At 44.0% G+C, this 19,153-nt stretch overlaps 1 protein-coding gene across 6 annotated transcripts in view; it reads left to right on the forward strand.

The window, feature by feature from the left end:
* The window catches only part of SNX25 (sorting nexin 25), a 157,999-nt gene extending 139,851 nt beyond the window's left edge, over positions 1 to 18,148 (forward strand). The window contains exons 16-19 of one of the 6 annotated variants that reach the window (XM_050948370.1): positions 2,449 to 2,515; positions 10,585 to 10,766; positions 13,231 to 13,331; positions 14,355 to 15,770. In XM_050948370.1, the coding sequence (XP_050804327.1) occupies positions 2,449 to 2,515; positions 10,585 to 10,766; positions 13,231 to 13,331; positions 14,355 to 14,501 (497 nt within the window). In that variant the 3' untranslated portion in view covers positions 14,502 to 15,770. Of the gene's footprint in view, positions 1 to 2,448; positions 2,516 to 4,588; positions 4,897 to 10,584; positions 10,767 to 13,230; positions 13,332 to 14,354; positions 15,771 to 17,564 lie in introns of those variants that run through there. The other 5 variants (XM_050948371.1, XM_050948375.1, XM_050948374.1 and 2 more) reach the window with 5 other exon arrangements.
* The last annotated feature ends 1,005 nt before the right edge of the window (positions 18,149 to 19,153 follow it).

A 19,153-nucleotide genomic window follows, 5' to 3' on the forward strand; every position in this document is an offset into this window, starting at 1 on the left:
ATTATTAGATCCTGTCTTCAAAATAAACTCCTTTGTTTCTGAAAAAACACACACTTACACATTATTAACCTTTACTATCTTGAATAGCTCCATTGATTTCAGTGGAGCTACTCATGGTAGTAAAGTGGAGCATATATGTAAACATTTGCAGGATCAGGGCTCTCATCAATAGCTAAAGAACTAGGAGTCGGGAGAACTCTAAAATATCACACCTTTCATAGTGCTGTAATTACATGCCCCAACTGGAGATCTTTGCAAATACAGATCTTTCCCAAGACACCATTGTTAAGAGAGTGAAAGTTTACTGAGGATTTGACAGTTAGAAGGGAATATTCAAATTTTTCCTTCAGTTATTCTTGATGACAAGAAGCTGCCTTTTTTCTTTTTGCAATTGTATCCAGAATGTCAGTGCCATTGATGAATACCATATATCCTTTTGTTAGAAATACGAGTGCAAAAAAAGGCTTAGGGAGTAGTGCTGGGCCACAGTTAATGTAAAAATTAAGGTTATATATTCTTAAAAAAAGAAACCCTTCCAATACGAACCGAAAATTAACAATGTAGATCTTTCACCTATATCTAGAAAGATTTTTTAAAAAGTGGAAATGGTTTAATAATCATTATTTCTACTCCTTCCTATGATCTAAACTTCTCCTTGGCTATCCGTAAAGAATAAAGAGAAACATATCATTGGAACAATCACAGTTCATCCTTTCTGTCAGAAGGAAGAAAAGTCTAATTCTTCATTGGCTTTGATGTTTGTAGTGTATAAATCCACTAGACATCATGTTCCAGAATATTAACTCTGTTTCTTCCTATTTTTCTATTTCTGTAAATTGAAAACTTGAACTAGTGATTCCAATTTAACATGGTTCTTCCTGTGCTATTGCCAGTTACACCCAGGCTATTTTTGCATGTACCTTGTTCTTGGTAACATATGATGTTCCTTATTTTTTATCTCTATTTGTGAACTTTCACTTGGTGGTCCCTGATAGGAAGATAGCAAAGTTGAAAAAAGTCATGCAAGGTCTAAGTGCAGTCTTAGGCCTTTTAGCACTTCCATTGTTAGTCCTTGTTGGACAAGAGTAAACCACCATTAGTAGGGTTACCAGATAGCACCTGGGGGTGGGGGGTAATAGGTGTCTATATAAGAAAAAGTCTCAAAAAACGAGCCCGTCCCTTTAAAAATGGGACATCTGGTCACCCTAACCATTATGCTCAACATTGTCCTATTTCTGTTCCCATTGAAGCCAATGGGAGTTTTACCACTATCTTCAGTAGGAGAAAAGTTAGGCCAACACTGACTCCTACTGAACATCCCACACTGTGTTTTTCTTTTCTTGCTGGCCAAGTTGGGGTAGCAGTAAAAGGCCCTTTATCAGACAATGAGCTACAGTGCTACAGCATTCTTTTTCTGGCCAATCTAGTTTTTGGGGGCAAGAAAAGCTCCCATAGTTTACCTCCAACATGGTCAAATCATGAAAAAAATAACTAACGTAAGGATTGAATCTAATGACTGGAAGACTCTAAATGAAAGAGAAAAAAGTAATTATAGAAATTTGTTAGTTGTGCTACTGATGCATGTTTTGAAGAGACAGTCCCATGTGGCTAACTTACTCATTTCTGGTGTAATTCACTTTCTGCAGAGGAGAACTTCTAATTAATTTTTTGAGATGCAGATCAATAAAGGAAAGAAGTGACCAAACTTTGTGAGAAACTTGAATGGTTTCCATGGTGTCCAGTTTGCTGAGTGGGTTTTTAAGGCTTTTATTTCTCTTTTAAGTACCACAGGGTAGTTCAGGCTTATTCAGAGAAAAAAACTCACTGCATATTCAGTCTACATATAGAAAAAATACAATAGTTTCTTCTGCTGCCTTAATGTTTTTTGGAAAATAAAGTGTCCCACAGTCCTTACAATATCAGTGCTTACTCTATTCCAACCCACTGTATTAGTTATTTGTTTAATCTTTTATTAAAATGAAAGTGCTGAATTACAAACACTGCCCACAAAAGTCTCCTGTATTCCATGAACTCTGGGCAGCAAGCTACACAGTTTTACATTAAAGAGGACGTGAACCATATCAGTAACTCTTAATATGTGGCTGGAACTTAATCTCTAGTTGAAATGGAAATGCTGCTATCAGACACAGCAAGAACAAATATCCCAAATCTAAAAGAAGTGTGTTATTTCTTGCAATCCCAGTGCAGTCACCCTTATTCTTTCTAGAAAGTTGAAGGAGTTAGTAAAGTAACCCAAAAATAACAGTATAGTAGGATAGACAGGAAAAAAAAATCAGAAGTGAATGAACTATGTATGTAAACCTTGAAAAGTGAAACATTAATACAGATAATAGCATATAAATGTATCAGTTTCTGGGTCATGATTGTGGAACCTAGAGAGTTACTGAATGTCTGGTCTTTCTTTTCTTTCCTTTTTCATTATTCTAGTGTTTAAGTGGGTCAGAAAGACACTAATTGCACTAGTACAAGTCACGTTTGGAAGAACTATCAACAAGTAAGTAGCAGTTACTTTAACTCTGATCCTGGAATCATTGCTGTATGAATAACTAACTGAAAGCACACTATTTGAAAATCTCTATAGACATTCTGTTCATATAGTTATGGCTCGGCCATTGTCTTACTGCAATTTAATTTTAAGTTTATTCTCATGTTTATCAGAGGGGAATCTAATACAGACATACGAATTGAATCAAGAAGGGGCTCTCAAGGACCCAGGTCAAGGTTTAAATTAATGAAATTGGAGAGCCAGGGACCAGTCATCCCTCTTCCTTCTCTGGCTGGCCAATGAGTGGGTAGAGTCTCTAGAAGAATACGGGCCACCCTGCATTCCCCCAGCATGTGCTTTCTTCCTCGCCCTTTCTACCAGGGCTGCCCAAATCACTGCTGGTTCCATCAAGTTTCCCATCCACTGAGGCAAGTGTGTGGCATTATGGTTCTGCTCATATAATCTGTACCACAGTTCTGAAATCAGGATTGTTTCACAGGGATTTGCCATTTGTGGAATTAAATTAGAAAAGAGCAAATATATTTCATTGGTCAGAAGTTGGCATGCTATAAAAATGGTCTGCTCCTTTTTCCTTAAGAGTGAATTAGCACCTCACAGCTTATCAGATGCTATCCTGTATTTTCTGAAGGAGTTAAACATTATGCTGATTTGAATGGCTTTTATTTTCTTGGTCTATCTGCTTTTCTTACGAACCCACAAAAATTTTCCCTAGAGCTAAAACCTAGATTTTTGTTTTAAGCTGTTTCATTGTACAAGAGACTGTAAATTTACCTAAGTGACAAACAATTTTAAGTAGACAGTATGAGTGTGATTTATTTGTAAGGTAAAATAGCAACATGTAACTACTCCTGTGCAAGCCAAAATGTCAGTTTTTCATTAGCAACTCCAAGAAGACTTTTCCATGTTGTTATGAGGTTTAGGCCTGCAAAATGTGGCCATCACAGAGCTGGATAAAAAGCTGGAAATCTCTTCATGAAAGTTGTTGTGGAAAAACTTATCATTTCTTGGTTGAAAAAATGTTAACTAATGTAGCTCTTCTGCAAGGTGCTAAGGCCTGTGGTAAAATAATTATTCAACAGAGCAGAAATTTGGTGTCAGGGTATCTTGGTTTTTCCTTTCCATGGATCTTTGCTTGGTTTCGTCACCAGAGCAGGCTCTAGAAAAGCTTTTAAAAACTACTTTTTAAAATGAAACATAATTTGTTATTCTCCATTGTCATAAACTTTTGAAGCTTTAACGCTATATTTAAAGTCTGTGCGATACAGGAGGTAGGGTGACCAGATGTCCTGATTTTATGAGGATGTCCAGATTTTTGGGTCTTTTTCTTATATAGGCTCCTATTACACCTACACACACACACACCCCGCCACCCTGTCCCAATCTTTCACATTTGCTATCTGGTTGCCCTAACAGGAGGATCAGGGAGCAGTGGGAGAGTTGGAAATATATAAGCCCTAGGCTAATTAAGGTGTGGTTCCCTGTGGACTGGGGAGGGTTGCTACATGTTAATTGGAGCACTTGTAGTCAGTTAAGGCCCTATCAGGAACCTAATAAAATCCCCTGCTTCTGGCAGTCGGTGTGTGAGGAAGGAGAGAGAACTGGAGCTTGGAGGTGTGTTGCTGAGACTTGAAAGACCACAGAATCAAACTAAGAGAAACCCGGCAGGGAGACTCCCTCCCCCAGCATCTAAGGACCGAGGGTAACCCTACCCAAGGGGGAAGAGGGGAAGAAACCTGCAGGGGTTGAGAGGAGCTGGGGCTCAGGGTTTGGCTACACTTGCAAGTGTGCAGCGCTGAGAGTTACAGCTGTCTTCATACAGCTGTGTAGGGAAAGCTGGTGCAGTGTGGCCACATTTGCAGCGGTGTTGGGAGTGGTGCATTATGGGCAGCTATCCCACAGAGCACCTCGTCCCATTTTGCCGCCGTGGGTTGTGGGAAGGGGACAGAGGGTGCGGGTCATTCTGCTTCCTGTCCCAACGCCCTGTGATGCATCGCTTCACATCCTAGCAATCCCTGTTTTTCCATCCACGTTTGGTGCCATCTCTCAGCGGTTTCTGTGCAGCGCGATTTCTGTGGGAAATGGAGCCCGAACTGCTGAGGAGTATGCTGACGAGTCTCGCCAGCACATCACGTTTGGCAGTTGAGCTATTCCTTAAGATCCAAAGTGATGAGGAGTCCGACGATGATAGCGAGTCTCCTGACGTGTATGACACTAAATTGCTTCTGGCATTCATGGAAATGGGCTCGGGAAACAAACACTGAGTGGTGGGATCACATTGTCATGGAGGTCTGGGATGACAAGCAGTGGCTGCAGAACTTTTAGATGAGAAAAGCCACTTTCATGGGACTGTGTGCTGAGCTCGCCCCCACCCTACGTCGCAAGGACACAAGATTGAGAGCTGACCTGCCAGTGGAGAAGTGGGTGGCTATTGCAGTCCGGAAATTGACAACTCCAGACAGCTACCGATCGGTCGGGATCCAGTTTGGAGTGGGAAAGTCAACCGTTGGAGTCGTTTTGATGCGAGTTTTCAGGGCCATTAATTGCATCCAGCTAAGAAGAACCATGACTCTGGGGAACGTACAGGACATTGTGGATGGCTTTGCATAAATGGGTTTCCCTAACTGTGGAGGGGCGATAGATGGGATACATATTCCTATTCTGGCACTACCCCACCTAGCATCCGAGTACGTTAATCGGAAGGGGTATTTCTCTATGGTTCTCCTGGCACTTGTGGATCACCGTGGGCGTTTCATTGACATTAACACAGGCTGGCCTGGAAAGATGCATGATGCACGCATCTTTCGGAACACTGGCCTCTTCAGGAAGCTGCAGGCAGGGACTATTTTCCCAGACTGGAAGATCACAGTGGGGGACGTCAAAATGCCCATTGTGATCCTTGGAGACCCTGCTTACCCCTTAATGCCATGGCTTATGAAACCGTATACAGGGAAGCTTGACAGGAGCAAGGACTGGTTCAACTACAGGCTGAGCCGGTGCCGAATGACTGTGGAGTGTCCTTTTGGCCATTTAAAGGGGCACTGGCGATCTCTGTATGAAAAGCTAGACTTAGGGGAAAGCAGCATCCCTGCAGTTATATCTGCGTGCTGTACCCTCCATAATATTTGTGAAGGGAAGTGTAAAGGTTCAGTCAAGCATGGACCTCTGAGGTTCAACGCCTGGAGGCTGAATTTGCACAGCCAGAGAGCAAGGCTACTAGAGAGGCCCAGCACAGGGCTGCAAGGATTAGGGATGCCTTGAGGGAGGAATTTGAGGCTGAAAACCAACAGTAATGTTTGATGCCTTGCACGGGAGTGAAGTGCAGTGGTTACAAAGTTAGTAGGAATCTGTGTTTCCTAAGCTGATTTGCAGTGCCTGTTTCTTTCCTGGGCTAAGGTATCTTTGAATTTCTGCAATAATAAAAACTGTTTTCAAAGCCAGTAATTCATTTATTGAAAAGAAAATAACTTTATTGACAGATACACAACATTTTGGGAACCTAAAAGGGCAAGAGGGTGTGCTGGGGAACTGTACAGTCACGGGTTTGAATATGTACTGTCTGGAGTGCTGTGCAATGACTGCTGCACTTCAGGATGCCTATACTGCATGGTGATGGGGGATGAGTGCAGAGGGTAAGGGTCGTAGTTCACAGGGCTGGTCGGTGAACATACAGGTGTTGGAGGCAGCTGATGGTGGTAAGAACCTGGATGCTGGGGAAGGAGGTTTTGAGCTGACATTGGGGCACAAGGGAAAGAGCTTTGCGACGGGGAGGGGCCGGCGTGTTAGTGCTCTGCCTGCATGGCTACGAGCGCCTGGGTAGAGTCTGCTTGCTGTGCCAGGATGACTCTATCCAGGCGCTCGTAGCCATGTGCTTTTCTTCCTGTCCGCTGTGTTTTTCTGGTGGATCCTGCTTTCCCTTTCCCTCCAGTCCTGCACTTTTTGATTATCTGTGACAGAGCGATCCATAACTGCTTGCAGCATGTCGTCTTTGCTTTTTCGCGGCTTCTTCCGGAGGTTTTGGAGTCTTTGAGTTGTTGATAACACGGGCAGCCAAGATCTCAAGATTGCTTGTGGAAAAGCAAAAAATGCAACACTTAACAGAGGCAGCATTGTTTATATCAGACAGTTATTCCCACACAGTGAAGGAGTTTACAGTCTTCATAATGGCATAATTTTCCCCTGCCAAAGAGAGCGCACATAACCCATAGGAGCCCCGAAATGGTGAGTAAGGGGGACTGATTGCTTCAGGGCTGTACTGTCCTCGGGGTTTCTGTGTGTTGGGGAAAGCAAACAGCTGCAGGGGGCACCTACACTGAACACTCTCCCAGCATTTTCCACAGGAGTTGATCCTGGAAGATATCTCGCTGCTGCGGGTCACCTGGGAAGAGCGGGAGGGTCTTCTACAGCAATGCAGATTCCTCCCTGGCCCCTATGCAGCTTGCCTGTGTCTTGCAATGGTCCCCCCACCCCTCGCGGCACAGTGGCATGGATGTGTTAGCCTGACTGGGACAAGGACCACAGTGGCTCTCCCAATAAACTTGCACAAGCGCATTGCACATCTAGGCATGCATGCATGCAGCCCTAACTCTCCCTCCTCTCCCGAAAAATTTCCATCCTGAAAATAAAAGCTGCTTATTGGGAACCCGCTCCTCTGTTTGTCCTCCACCAAGTACCGGCTGCTGTGACTGGCTACCTTCCTCCTGGCTTGAGAAGAGCTCCTGGCTGCATGCCTCCAGGGACTCCAGGGTGTCTCCCCGCACCCCAGTACCCTCACTCTCGGTTTCCTCCTCCCCCACCCCGCTCTGAAGTGTCCATCGTGGTCCTCAGATTGGCGGTGAGGTCACCCCCAAGTATCACGTCTAGCTCTTTGTAAAAATGGCAGGTCATGGGGGCAGCGCCAGAGCAGCGGTTTCCCTCGCGGGCTTTGCAATAGGCACTCTGCAGCTCCTTCACTTTAACCCTGCACTGCAGCGCGTCCCGGTCATGGCCACTTTCCAGCATGGCCCTTGATATCTGCCCATAGGTATTGTAATTCCTATGGCTGGAGCGCAGCTGGGACTGCACAGCTTCCTCCCCCCCAAACACTGATGAGGTCCAGCAACTCGCCATTGCTCCATGCTGGGGCTCGTTTAGTGCGTGGCGGCATGGTCACCTGGAAAGATTCACTGATTGCACTCCACACCTGGCTGAGCAAACAGGAAGGGGATTTTTAAAATTCCCAGGGCATTTAAACGGCGGGTCACCTGAGGCCAGGGCAGTAGAGTTTGAACTGATGAGCAGAGTGGCTGAACAGGCATTCTGGGATACCTCTGGAGGACAATCACAGCGCTTTTGGTGGCCACACTGGCAGAGCAGCTCTGCTTCACCAGCGCTGCAGTCATTATTCCCCAGGCCAAGGTGGAGTACAGCCAGCGCTGTAGCCAGGGAGATATGGCGCTGTATGTGCCTTGCAAGTGTGGACGGTGAGTGAGTTGCAGCGCTGTAAAGCCACCACCAGCGCTGCAACTCTCCAGTGTAGCCAAGCCCTGAGTATGGAGTAAACCCAGGCCCCTCCCTTTTTTCCTCCTCTACCACCTTCCTGGGCCACTAGTAGAACCCTCTGCACCCCAAGAGCAGGGGCAAGGAGTGGCGTCTTAGCTCCCCGCGAAGAAAAGTAGGGGACCCACCATACTAACCTCGCCCATTTTGGCACAGTCTGTTATCCTGTTGGTTTGGGGAAAGGTGCTGGTATAAAGCCAGCAGAGAGGACACAAGCAGACAAGTTCGAGTAAGTCAAAAGTTCTCAAATTGTGGACTCTAGTGCGCTTGCTGGTGGTACATCAGTAGCTGGTTGGCCACATTGTGCTAGGTCTCCTTCTTGGTATCCGTGCTAAATTGCATTAAAGACAGCTAAGCTACAATAAGGGTGAGAGTCTGTGCTGCGTCTCTGAAAGGTGCTTCCCAGGAATGATGGGAGGCGATGTTGGCTTTCAGCTATCTTTTTTACCCACCCAGTTCTGAGCTGCTCCATGGATCCTAGCATAATTTAGATCATATTGGAAGTCTGCCTGAGTTATGGCAGCCTCGTGAGCTGCTTTGTTGGGTCACAGCTTTGCTTGGAATCTCTTTGGCACTGCATGCTGTCACTGATACACCACCTGCGTTGGGGTTGACAGATGGTCCTCCAGAAGGCAGCCTTATGACAGTCTTCCACAGTTGTTTTGCTGGGGGAATCTCCTGTGGCCGCACTGTGTCACTTTGTCACTTTACCTGTAAAGAGCTAGAGATGGGGTAGGGATTTTACCCGAAATATTTCTTCAATAATTATTTTTCTGTGTAAGCAATTGCTGTAGTGACTAAGGGATGTTAGGCAATAGTGAATAGAAGGGGAGGTAGTCCATGGGCTGTTCTCTCTTTTTAGATGTGGCCCACACTATGAACAAGTTGAAGAACGCCTGATGTTACTCCTGTATAAACCTGAAAGTCAATGAGAGTTGAGTGACTCGCTCCCATTTATGCCTCTGAAAAATCTCCCCCTAATCTCTGAAGGCCATAACTCCATATTAAAGATGAAGGTGGTTGCAATCTGCTCCATCTAATGGTAATTACATGTGCTCCTCAGGATACTGGCAAATTGCCATTTTGGAAAAGTTTGAGCACTGGGAGTTTGTATTGTAACCTGGCAAAGAGTTGTGTGGCACCTTATAGACTAACAAACGTATTGGACCATGAGCTTTCATGGATGAATACCCACTTCGTCGGATGCATGTATTATAACCTTGGGGGAAACCTCCAAAAGTAAATCAAACCAAATATTTGTAAACATCAAAATTACTGTAATCTGTTTCCATGTCAATGTATGGTAACTCTTATTCATAAGGGAAAAATCTACTCACTGACAAATAAATTGGGCTATTTGTCATATTGATTTTACCCGACTGGATAATGTTTTCCATTAGAAAATGGAGGACAGCTATGATAATAGCATTGCACTTCCAAAAGTCTGTAAACTTCAATTATTTCTGCAGTACTTTCACCCAGCTGAAAGATCACTGAGAATCTGACAAAGCAATATTTTATCTTATTTTAGCTGCGATGCTGTCACACAGGTAGATAACACATCCCAGAAATCAAGTAACAGTACAGGCTGGTCCCCTCATCCTTTCAGCAGCTCAAGTCACACATGCCAGAATTGCTTTAATAGTCTCCCACAGACATGGAAAATCGGACAAGAAATAATGGGAAATGTTGTGGTTCAGCCCTGATAGACTAATGGCCTTTGACAACAGCTACTTACTGAGTTTTAAATTGATTTTTTCCCCCTTCACATAGTGCAAATAGGTAGCAAGAAGAACCTTATCCCTGAGAGAGGGAATGCGTTTGTGCACACACTTTGAGTTGTGTTTTTTTGTTCAGACATTTGTTTGTTTTTAAGGACCTAAACTGTGTTATGATTTTTAAATTGTGGTGTTATAGCAAAGCAGTTAGTATGGTAGGTCATTGCTCTGGAGCTGGTTTTATATCCCAGAACTTGAGTTCTTTAAGTGAAGAGTGCTTGAGATGATACGGTTAGCTACAGGAGGAGGTAACCAGCTCTATCAGTCACCATGGTTACAGCACAGGCTATGAAGAAGCTTCCTAGGTACATTTCTGGAAAAGCTTCATCCTGTTTTATCCTGCTGGAACATATGCCCATACTATCAGGTTGTGGTTCCTGACTATCATTTTACTTCAGTGTGGCTCTTCACCCTCCTCAGCTTTTCCCGAGCAGTGAGCCTTTGTACAAGGCCCCACAGTGTGCTGCTACTGTTCGCTCCTTTAAATGTGTGTGTTCCTTAAATTGCACTGAGTTCCATCTTCTTCACACCCCAGTATCATATGTTCAGAAGAACCCAAGCCATATTTCCAGTAAGAGTGCATATAGCTGAATAGGAAGTGGGGGGGCACTGGCCAAATCATCTGATATCATAGACTGATAAACTGGCACCATTTTATGAAGTTTGCCTTGTCTTCCACCATTTGTTTGTGTAAAATCTGAAGTATGAATTATGACACATTCTCCTTTAAATTTCTTTTTAAAGACAAATACGTGACACAGTAAGCTGGATATTCAGCGAGCCAATGCTTGTTTACTACATCAGTGTATTCCGAGATGCTTTCTGGCCAAATGGAAAATTAGCAGCCCCAACAAGATGCAAAGGTGAAGAGCAAAGTCAGGAGACAAAACAGAGAGCACAGCAAAAACTACTTGAAAACATTCCAGGTGAGAACATCAGTGTTTCTGTACATAACCACATATGAAAGAAGTAAAGGTTAGCCCGACATTTGTCTTTTTACAGTTTAGATCATACCTTCTAATGCTGAAAACAGGCACAATCTTGATCCCAGCCCTTATCCCTAGTGCCTCTGGAAAGTAAATTGCAGCACTGCTCCATGCAGAATGGGACTTATATGCCCATGTCTAACACAATTAAAAAACTGGTAGCAAAGTCAGTAGAATCTGACTCTTCTCTTCTGGCTGAGATTTCAGAACCAGCTTCTCTCACCTCGCATTCTATCCTCATATTTGATTTTTACCTCTAAACTTCAAACACTGTTTTTAGTTTGAACCCTTTCAGGAGGGTGTTTAATCAATTTTAGTGACTGTTCGCAGAGACTGTTCATTCCTTAGTGTCTCATTTGACCTTTGAAACTAACTAGATAATAATCATTTTTAGAATAAGATGATAAAGCTAATGCAATTTAAAGAAAGTAAAAGAAAAGCAAACAAAAAACAATACTTATGTGATTTGGGGGCATCAAACTGTGCACATAGCTGGCATATGTACCTGTGTGAACTGCTTCCTGTTCTTGTCTGTAAGATGAGAGTTTAAGTAACTTTTTTCCAATGTAGAATACAACAATTTAGGCATAGAACCAGGAAAATAACCCAGAATTCCTATCTCCCAGTCCCATGTTCTAACCACTTCTGAGCAGCTTAGCTGAATACACTAAGGTTTTCCTACTGATTTACATTTCTTTTGCATTCATTCAAAACAAAGAACTTTTTAGGCCAAAATTTTCATACTCTGATTTACAAACCTCTATATGGATTTAGGAGCCTAACCTAAGTGGCCTGATTTTCAGAAGTGCTGATCGCCCATCAGATCTCTTTGGCTTTATTTTGCAGTCATGGTATCAGCATATTGAAGCTGAGCCATATGTTCCTGGCTAGATTCTAACTGCTGTTAATATAGTTCCCCAAATGTAATTATTTTCTTCGAAATAATTTAATATAAATAACATAATATGCATTCACTATCCATATGGTATCAGCAATTTGCAAGAAATTGCTTGAAGGCTTGATTTGAGCTTTAGGAAAAAAATGGTTAGAGGTTTATCCACATTTACTAATTTGCCACTTCCTAATACATTCCCACACACCCTTGGTTGATAATATTAATGTTTTCAAGCCAATACTTGCAGCTTCTTCCTCTTTTGAGGATTACCTAGGCATTTCCACCTTTCTGCTATACCATATTTCATTTTAGGCGAAGTTAAGGTAATCTTTTCCTCCTTTATTCAAGAAATGTTATCAACTTTCGGGATTTGTTCTTGGCACCAAAGCTCAGGAGAGGTAGCTATTTGTTCAAGTTTGTGACTGTCTTCTTCCAAAGAAGCTGAATATCTGGGAATTTACAAATAATAAGCATATAGTTTTCTGCCAGAAAAACATCTTATAACTAGTGACTAGGAAATTAATAGTAAATCAACTGATAATTGTGAAGGTAGATTTCAAATTTTACCTAATATAACTTGAATACCCTACTACCTGATCTCCCCATCGCCTGCTAGAGCAGGATTAAATTATATATTTGACTGCTCACTAAGCTTTTGAGTAATTTGTAATTTGTGTTCAACAGGCAAAACAACACAAGGTGTGCATGGAAAATATTTGACATATAGTATAAAGCACATTGTAATAGGCATTTGGTACATTATACATACTTGGCTTAACATAACTTGGCTTGCTTGGCTTCTTCTTGAAAAACACAGGATGTCTAGGGGCTTATTTTTTATGTAGCAAAATGGAATGTGCTGTCTGTTTCTAATGGTCAGCCAAAAAAGCCCTAGTTTTTCCTTCCTAATAAGACTTGTTTAATTCAAATTGTAAATAATTCATCTAGAAATTTTTTCACTGTTCTCTTTATTTGGGGATATGTAGGCTTTTTAATTTAGACAGGCAGCACTGTGGCAAAACTCTGAGCTCATCTCTCTCTCCTCAAGTCACTTGTTCAGATGATCAGAAACTGATATTTTCAACTACTTTAACTAATTGTATCCCTTATCTACTCATGTTGTATATGTGAATATTTGAATAACATGAGAATACAGGCCTGATGGTCTGCACTGCTAAGCACCTAATATGCCCAGTATATCTTTGGGAATAGCACTCAGAGGGTGTTGCCAAAACAGCATAAACAAAATTCTGATTTTAAAGGTCTTTGATGCAGATGCTTAAGCATATGCCTAATTTTAAGCATGTGAGTAGTCTCATTCAGTGACAGCTCATATGCTTTAAGTTAAACATGTGCTTAACTTTCTTGCTTAATAGCAGCCTGAATATATAACTCTAACCCCTTGTCATGGTATGTGATGTTTTCTGGTGTACTTGCCATTAAGTAATTGTAAGCAGATATGTTTTATCAACATCATTATGAAAATACAATCTAAAGTGTTTGTTGCAGATACTCTACAGAGCCTTGTTGGACAACAAAATGCCCGTCATGGTATAATCAAAGTGTTCAATGCACTGCAAGAAACTAGAGCCAATAAGCATCTACTGTATGTGAGTAACCAGCATGTTATCTGTGAATTTTATTATCTTACTAAGTTCTGAACATTCTAATTGCTCATTATTAGAACCTTACAGACTGATTTTTTCTTGTGTTTGTACAATACCTGGCACAATGCGACCCTGATCCATCACTGGGTCTCTAAGGTGCTATGACAATAAAAATAATTGTTAGGCTCAGAAATGTAAATATGCCTAGAAACAATAAATTGTTCTCTTGCTGAGATTTCTTACATTTAGAAGGTTTTTCAAGGTGTTTAAGGATTTCTTTCCAACTAAAAGGAAGTTGCAAAAATCTGCATTTACATTCTCATTTAGCCTTTCTAATTTTGCATATTGAACAAGTGTTTAAATAAAAAGTTATTTTGCTTGAGGCAGAAATGCAACTTTGTACTGCTTTCTACACCTAGTACAGATCCTCTCTTACTGTATGTCTACACTAGGAAATTACGTCGAATTTATAGAAGCAATTTTAGGAAGCAATTTTATACAGTCGATCATGTATGTCCCCACTAAGCGCACTAGGTCAGTGGAGTGCTTCCTCAATACGGTGGCTAGCATCGACTCACGGAGTGGTGTATTGTGGGTAGCTATCCCACAGTTCCCACAGTCTCCGCCGCCCACTGGAATTCTAGGTTAATCTCCCAGTGCCTGATGGGGCAAAAACATTGTTGCAGGTCGTTTTGGGTACATGTCATCAGTCGCCCTTCCCTCCGTGAAAGCAACGGCAGACAATTGTTTCGCACCTTTTTTCTGTGCAGACATCATACCATGGCAAGCATCGAGCCCACTCAGCTCAGTGTCACCACTGCTGTTGTGTCCGGGGTGCTGCTGGCAGCAGACGTTGCAGTAGGTCTGCAAACCATCGTCATCCACCGCTTCTGCTGCAACTCTGCTCTCCTGGTGCCATGAATCCACCCCACAGGTCCTCTTGTCATTCGGTATAAATAGCTATTCTCGTGGCATCTGTCATCATCTGCCGCTTCTGCTGCAACTCTACTCTTCTCCCTCCTGCAGACACGATACCACGGCAAGCATGGAGCCCGCTCATCTTACCGCTGCTGTTGTGAGCATTGTAAACACCTTGTGCATTATCCTGCAGTATGTGCAGAAGCAGAACCCGCAAAAGCAGGCAAGGAGGCGACGACAGCGCGATCACAATAGTGATGAGGACATGGATACAGACTTCTCTCAAAGCACACAGGCCCTGGCAATTTGGACATCATGGTGGTAATGGGGCAGGTTCATGCCATGGAATGCCATTTCTGGGCCTAGGAAACAAGCACAGACTTGTGGGACCATATAGTGTTGCAGATCTGGGATGATTCCCAGTGGCTGCAAAATTTTTGCTTGCGTAAGGACACTTTCATGGAACTTTGTGACTTGCTTTCCCCTGCCCTGAAGCACAAGAATACCAAGATGAGAGCAGCCCTCACAGTTGAGAAGTGAGTGGCGATAGCCTTCTGGAAGCTTGCAGTGCCAGACAGCTTCCAGTCAGTTGGGAATCAATTTGGAGTGGGTAACTCTGCTGTGGGGGCGGCTGTGATCCAAGTAGCCAATGCAATCACTGAGCTGCTGCTGTCAAGGGTAGTGACTCTGGGAAATGTGCAGGTCATAGTGGATGGCTTTGCTGCAATGGGATTCCCTAACTGTGGTGGGGCGATAGATGGAACACATATCCTTGTCTTGGGACCGGACCACCTTGGCAGACAGTACATAAACTGCAAGGGGTAATTTTCAATGGTGCTGCAAGCATTGGTGAGTCACAAGGGACGTTTCACTGACATCAACATGGGATGGCTGAGAAAGGTACATGACACTCGCATCTTCAGGAACTCTGGTCTGTTCGAATAGCTTCAGGAAGGGACTTACTTCCCAGACCAGAAAATAACTGTTGGGGACTTTGAAATGCCTTTAGTTATCCTTGGGACCCAGCCTACCCCTTTACTCATGAAGCCATACACAGGCATCTTGTACAGTAATAAGGAGTTGTACAACTATAGGCTGAGCAAGTGCAGAATAGCAGTAGAATGTGCATTTGGACGTTTAAAAGTGCGCTGGTGCAGTTTATTGACTTGGTTAGACGTCAACGAAACCAATATTGCAATTATAATTGCTGCTTGCTGTGTGCTCCACAATATCAGAGAGTAAGGGGGAGATGTTTATGGCGGGGTAGGAGGTTGAGGCAAATCGCCTGGCCACTGATTACATGCAGCCAGATACCAGGGCGATTAGAAGATCACAGTAGGGCGCGCTGTGCATCAGAGAAGCTTTGAAAACCAGTTTAATGACTGGCCGGGCTATGGTGTTACAGTTCTGTTTGTATCTCCTTGATGAAAATCTGCCCCCTTGTTTCATTCTACTTCCCTGTAAGCCAACCGCCCTCCCCGCTTTGATCTCCGCTTGCAGAGGCAATAAAGTCATTGTTGTTTCAAAATCATGCATTCTTTATTAATTCATCACACAAATAGGGGGATAACTGCCAAGGTAGCCTGGGAGGGGTGGGGGAGGAGGGAAGCACCGGGCAGGGTGGTGGATGAGGGGAGCAGGGAAGGACAAGGCCTTGCTGCACTTCAAAACTTACTGAATGCCAGACTTCTGTAGCTTGGGCAGTCCTCTGGGGTGGAGTGGTTGGGTGCCTGGAGCCTTCCTTCCCTTCCCCCCCCCGATTCTTGAGTGTCTGGGTGAGGAGGCTATGGAACTTGGGGAGGAGGGCGGGCGGTTACACAGAGGCAGCAGCGGTGGTCTGTGCTCCTGCTGCCTTTCCTGCAGCTCCACCAGATGCTGGAGCATATCAGTTTGATAGCCTCAGCATGGCATCCTGCCTCTGCTCATCACGCTATCGCCATCTCTCATCTTGCTCCTGCCGCCTCTCATCTCATTTGTCTCTCATGTCCTAATGTTCATTTTCTGCTTTCCAGGACTCTGCCATTGTTTGCCTCCACACATTCTTCTGAGCCCTTTCAGTGTGGGAGGACTGCATGAGCTCAGAGAACATTACATTGCGAGTGTGTTTTTTTCACCTTCTTATCTGCACTAGCCTCTGGGAGGGAGATGATAGGAGTAGCACTGAAACATTTGCAGCTGCAGGAGGAGAAAGGGGAGAGGAGTATTTAAAAAGACACATTTTAAAGAACAATGGGTAGACTCTTTCACGGTGAACCAAGCTGTTAACATTACATAGCACATGTGCTTTTGCTACAAGGTTGCATTTTGCCTCTTATATTGAGGGCCTGCCGGTTTGGTGTGAGAGATCACAGACGCAGGGCCAGGCAACAGGATTCAGCTTGCAGGTAGCCATGGTGAACCACAGTCTTTCAGCTTCTTCAGCCTTCATAACGTGTGGGAATGGTTTCAAACAGCAGCGCCCTCCTTTTGCATACCAAGCCCCCAATGAGAGGGCCTTTTCTGATAGCATGGATTCATCTCCCCAAACAGCGATCAGATCCAGTACCTCTCATTCGGTCTGTGCTGGAGCTCTTTTGCGAATCTGGGACTGCATGGTCACCTGTGCTGATCAGTGCACCACGCTGGTCAAACAAGAAATGAAATTCAAAAGTTCGCGGGGCTTTTCCTGTCTACCGGGCCAGTGCATCTGAGTTAAGAGTGCTGTCCAGAGCGGTCACGATGGAGCACTCTGGGATAGCTCCCGGAGGCCAATACGTCGAATTGCGTCCACAGTACCCCAAATTCAACCCAACGATGTAGATTTCAGCGCTAATCCTCTCATCAGGGAGTACAGAAATCGATTTTAAGAGCCCTTTAAGTCGACAAAAATGGCTTCATCGTATGGACGGGTGCAGGGTTAAATCAATCTAACGCAGCTAAATTCGGCCTAATCTCGTAGTGTAGACCAGGACTTAGATATAGTGGAACAGATCCACTATACTGATATGGCTTCAGTAGAGTTGCACCAATTTACACCAGCTGAGGATCTTGCACATTATGTCAACACTGACCACTTCCCTCCTCCAACTTCCTTTTTCATATAATCAGAAACTGATTTTCTATCTCATCTTTTTGAGAAATCAGTTTTGGGGTAATGCAGATAATACCGTGCTGCGTGATGATAGTGGCACATGGGAAATTAATGATAGTCCCATGTAGGATGGATTAGATGAACCAGGTGATCCTATTATTTGTGATTATCTGAACATCTCAGAAAGGAGGTAGAAATTCTTATTTGCTGTTTACATTAATCTTAGTAGTTTTCCTTTTCTTTTTCAGGTGTTGTTGGAACTGCTGCTAACTGAACTGTGTCCTGAGCTAAGAATTCATTTAGAGCAACTTAAAGCTGCTCATGTTTGAATCTGCACAAGTGAACCACTAGAGAAATGTCTGTGTAATAATAGACATGAAACTTATCTTCCTCTTTTCCACAGAGGGCTGACTGAGGACTATTGATTATTTTTTAGTTTTCTTTCTCCAGTTTTATGTGAAGTAAACAGACTTGAAAAGATCTGATGCTGTAGTAGGGTAGAAAAACAATGCTGCATAGTTGCCAGCTTTATTTAAATTGTTATATTTGAATACTTTTCAGTTTAAAATACTAACTGAAATATAAATGTTAATATAAGTTGTAAGAATCTAGAAAATATTTTAAACATTTATCAAAAATGAAGTTTTGCTTAATAGTGGTAAACTAATGAATGTTGTACAGTTAATTTCCTCATTGAGGATTTGAACACTCCGTTATTGTGTATTGAAGAGCCTTGTTGTGCAATACTTCATGTAAAGTTATTGTGAAAATTTTATCTATTTTATTTTTACCAAATTTCAAGCATTTGTAAGCAATAAATAAGAAAAGTGGATTATGGTACTTGATGATAATTAGTAGTTAGTGGATGAGTTTGACATCAGTAGTTTCAGAGGGAATATTTTCATTGTATTGCAGGGAGGAAGGGCCCCGGTCATTAGTTGCCAGGAGATAGAGTGTCAGCCATTTATGTACACTGACCCTTTTCTCTGCAACAATTACACCCCCTTATTCCACCACCTAGAGACTTAAGAAATGCATAGGGGAAACTCAGGCACCCCTACAGTATTCAAAGGCAGTGCTGGAACAAGGGCAAGGCGAGTGAGGCACTTGCCTTGAGCGCCCAAAGCTGAGAGGCACAGAAAAGCCCTGGAGCATCCCTGCTGGAACGAAAGCTGCTGCTGCCTTGGCAACAGGATGCCAGAAGGCAGCTGGCTGCTGCACATCAGGAGCGGGAGGGGGCACACACGTGCTTCGCAGCCGTCCCCCTCCCTCGGCACCAATCTGGAGGAGATGTTGAGGGGTCTTCTGGTGGGAGACAGGATCATCTGCAGCCAGTGGATCTCACTCACCTGAGCAGCTGCTGGGGCTTCGGTGAGTGTTTGACCCTGTGATCCGACCCCCCTACCCTCCCAGCCACGATTCCTGCAAACTGGGCAAGGGGCAGCCCCATCCCCCACCCCCAGTGAGGCTATGGTGATGGGCAGCACGGGAGGAAGGAAGCCACATGTGATGGCAGTTCCCTCCCCCCAGCACCCACCACCCCCTTCCAGAGCCCACACCTCACCCTCTGGCTCCCAAACTCTGTCCCAGAGCCTGCACCCAGCCCTTAGCACTCCCTCCCAGAGCCTGCACCCCACCCCGTGCTCCAGCTCAGAGCCTGCACCCAGCACCCAAACTTTGTCCCAGAGCCTGTGCCCCGACCTCATCCCACACACTCTCTTCTGCCCCCAAACTCCCAGAGCCTGCACCCTGCCCTCCGCACTCCTTCCTAGAGCCTGCACCCCCCATCCATCCTGTACCCCCAACCTGTGCCACAGCCCGGACCCAGCACCCAAAC

This window comes from Gopherus flavomarginatus, chromosome 3 (genome assembly GCF_025201925.1).
Source record: "Gopherus flavomarginatus isolate rGopFla2 chromosome 3, rGopFla2.mat.asm, whole genome shotgun sequence".
NCBI lineage: Eukaryota > Metazoa > Chordata > Testudines > Testudinidae > Gopherus > Gopherus flavomarginatus.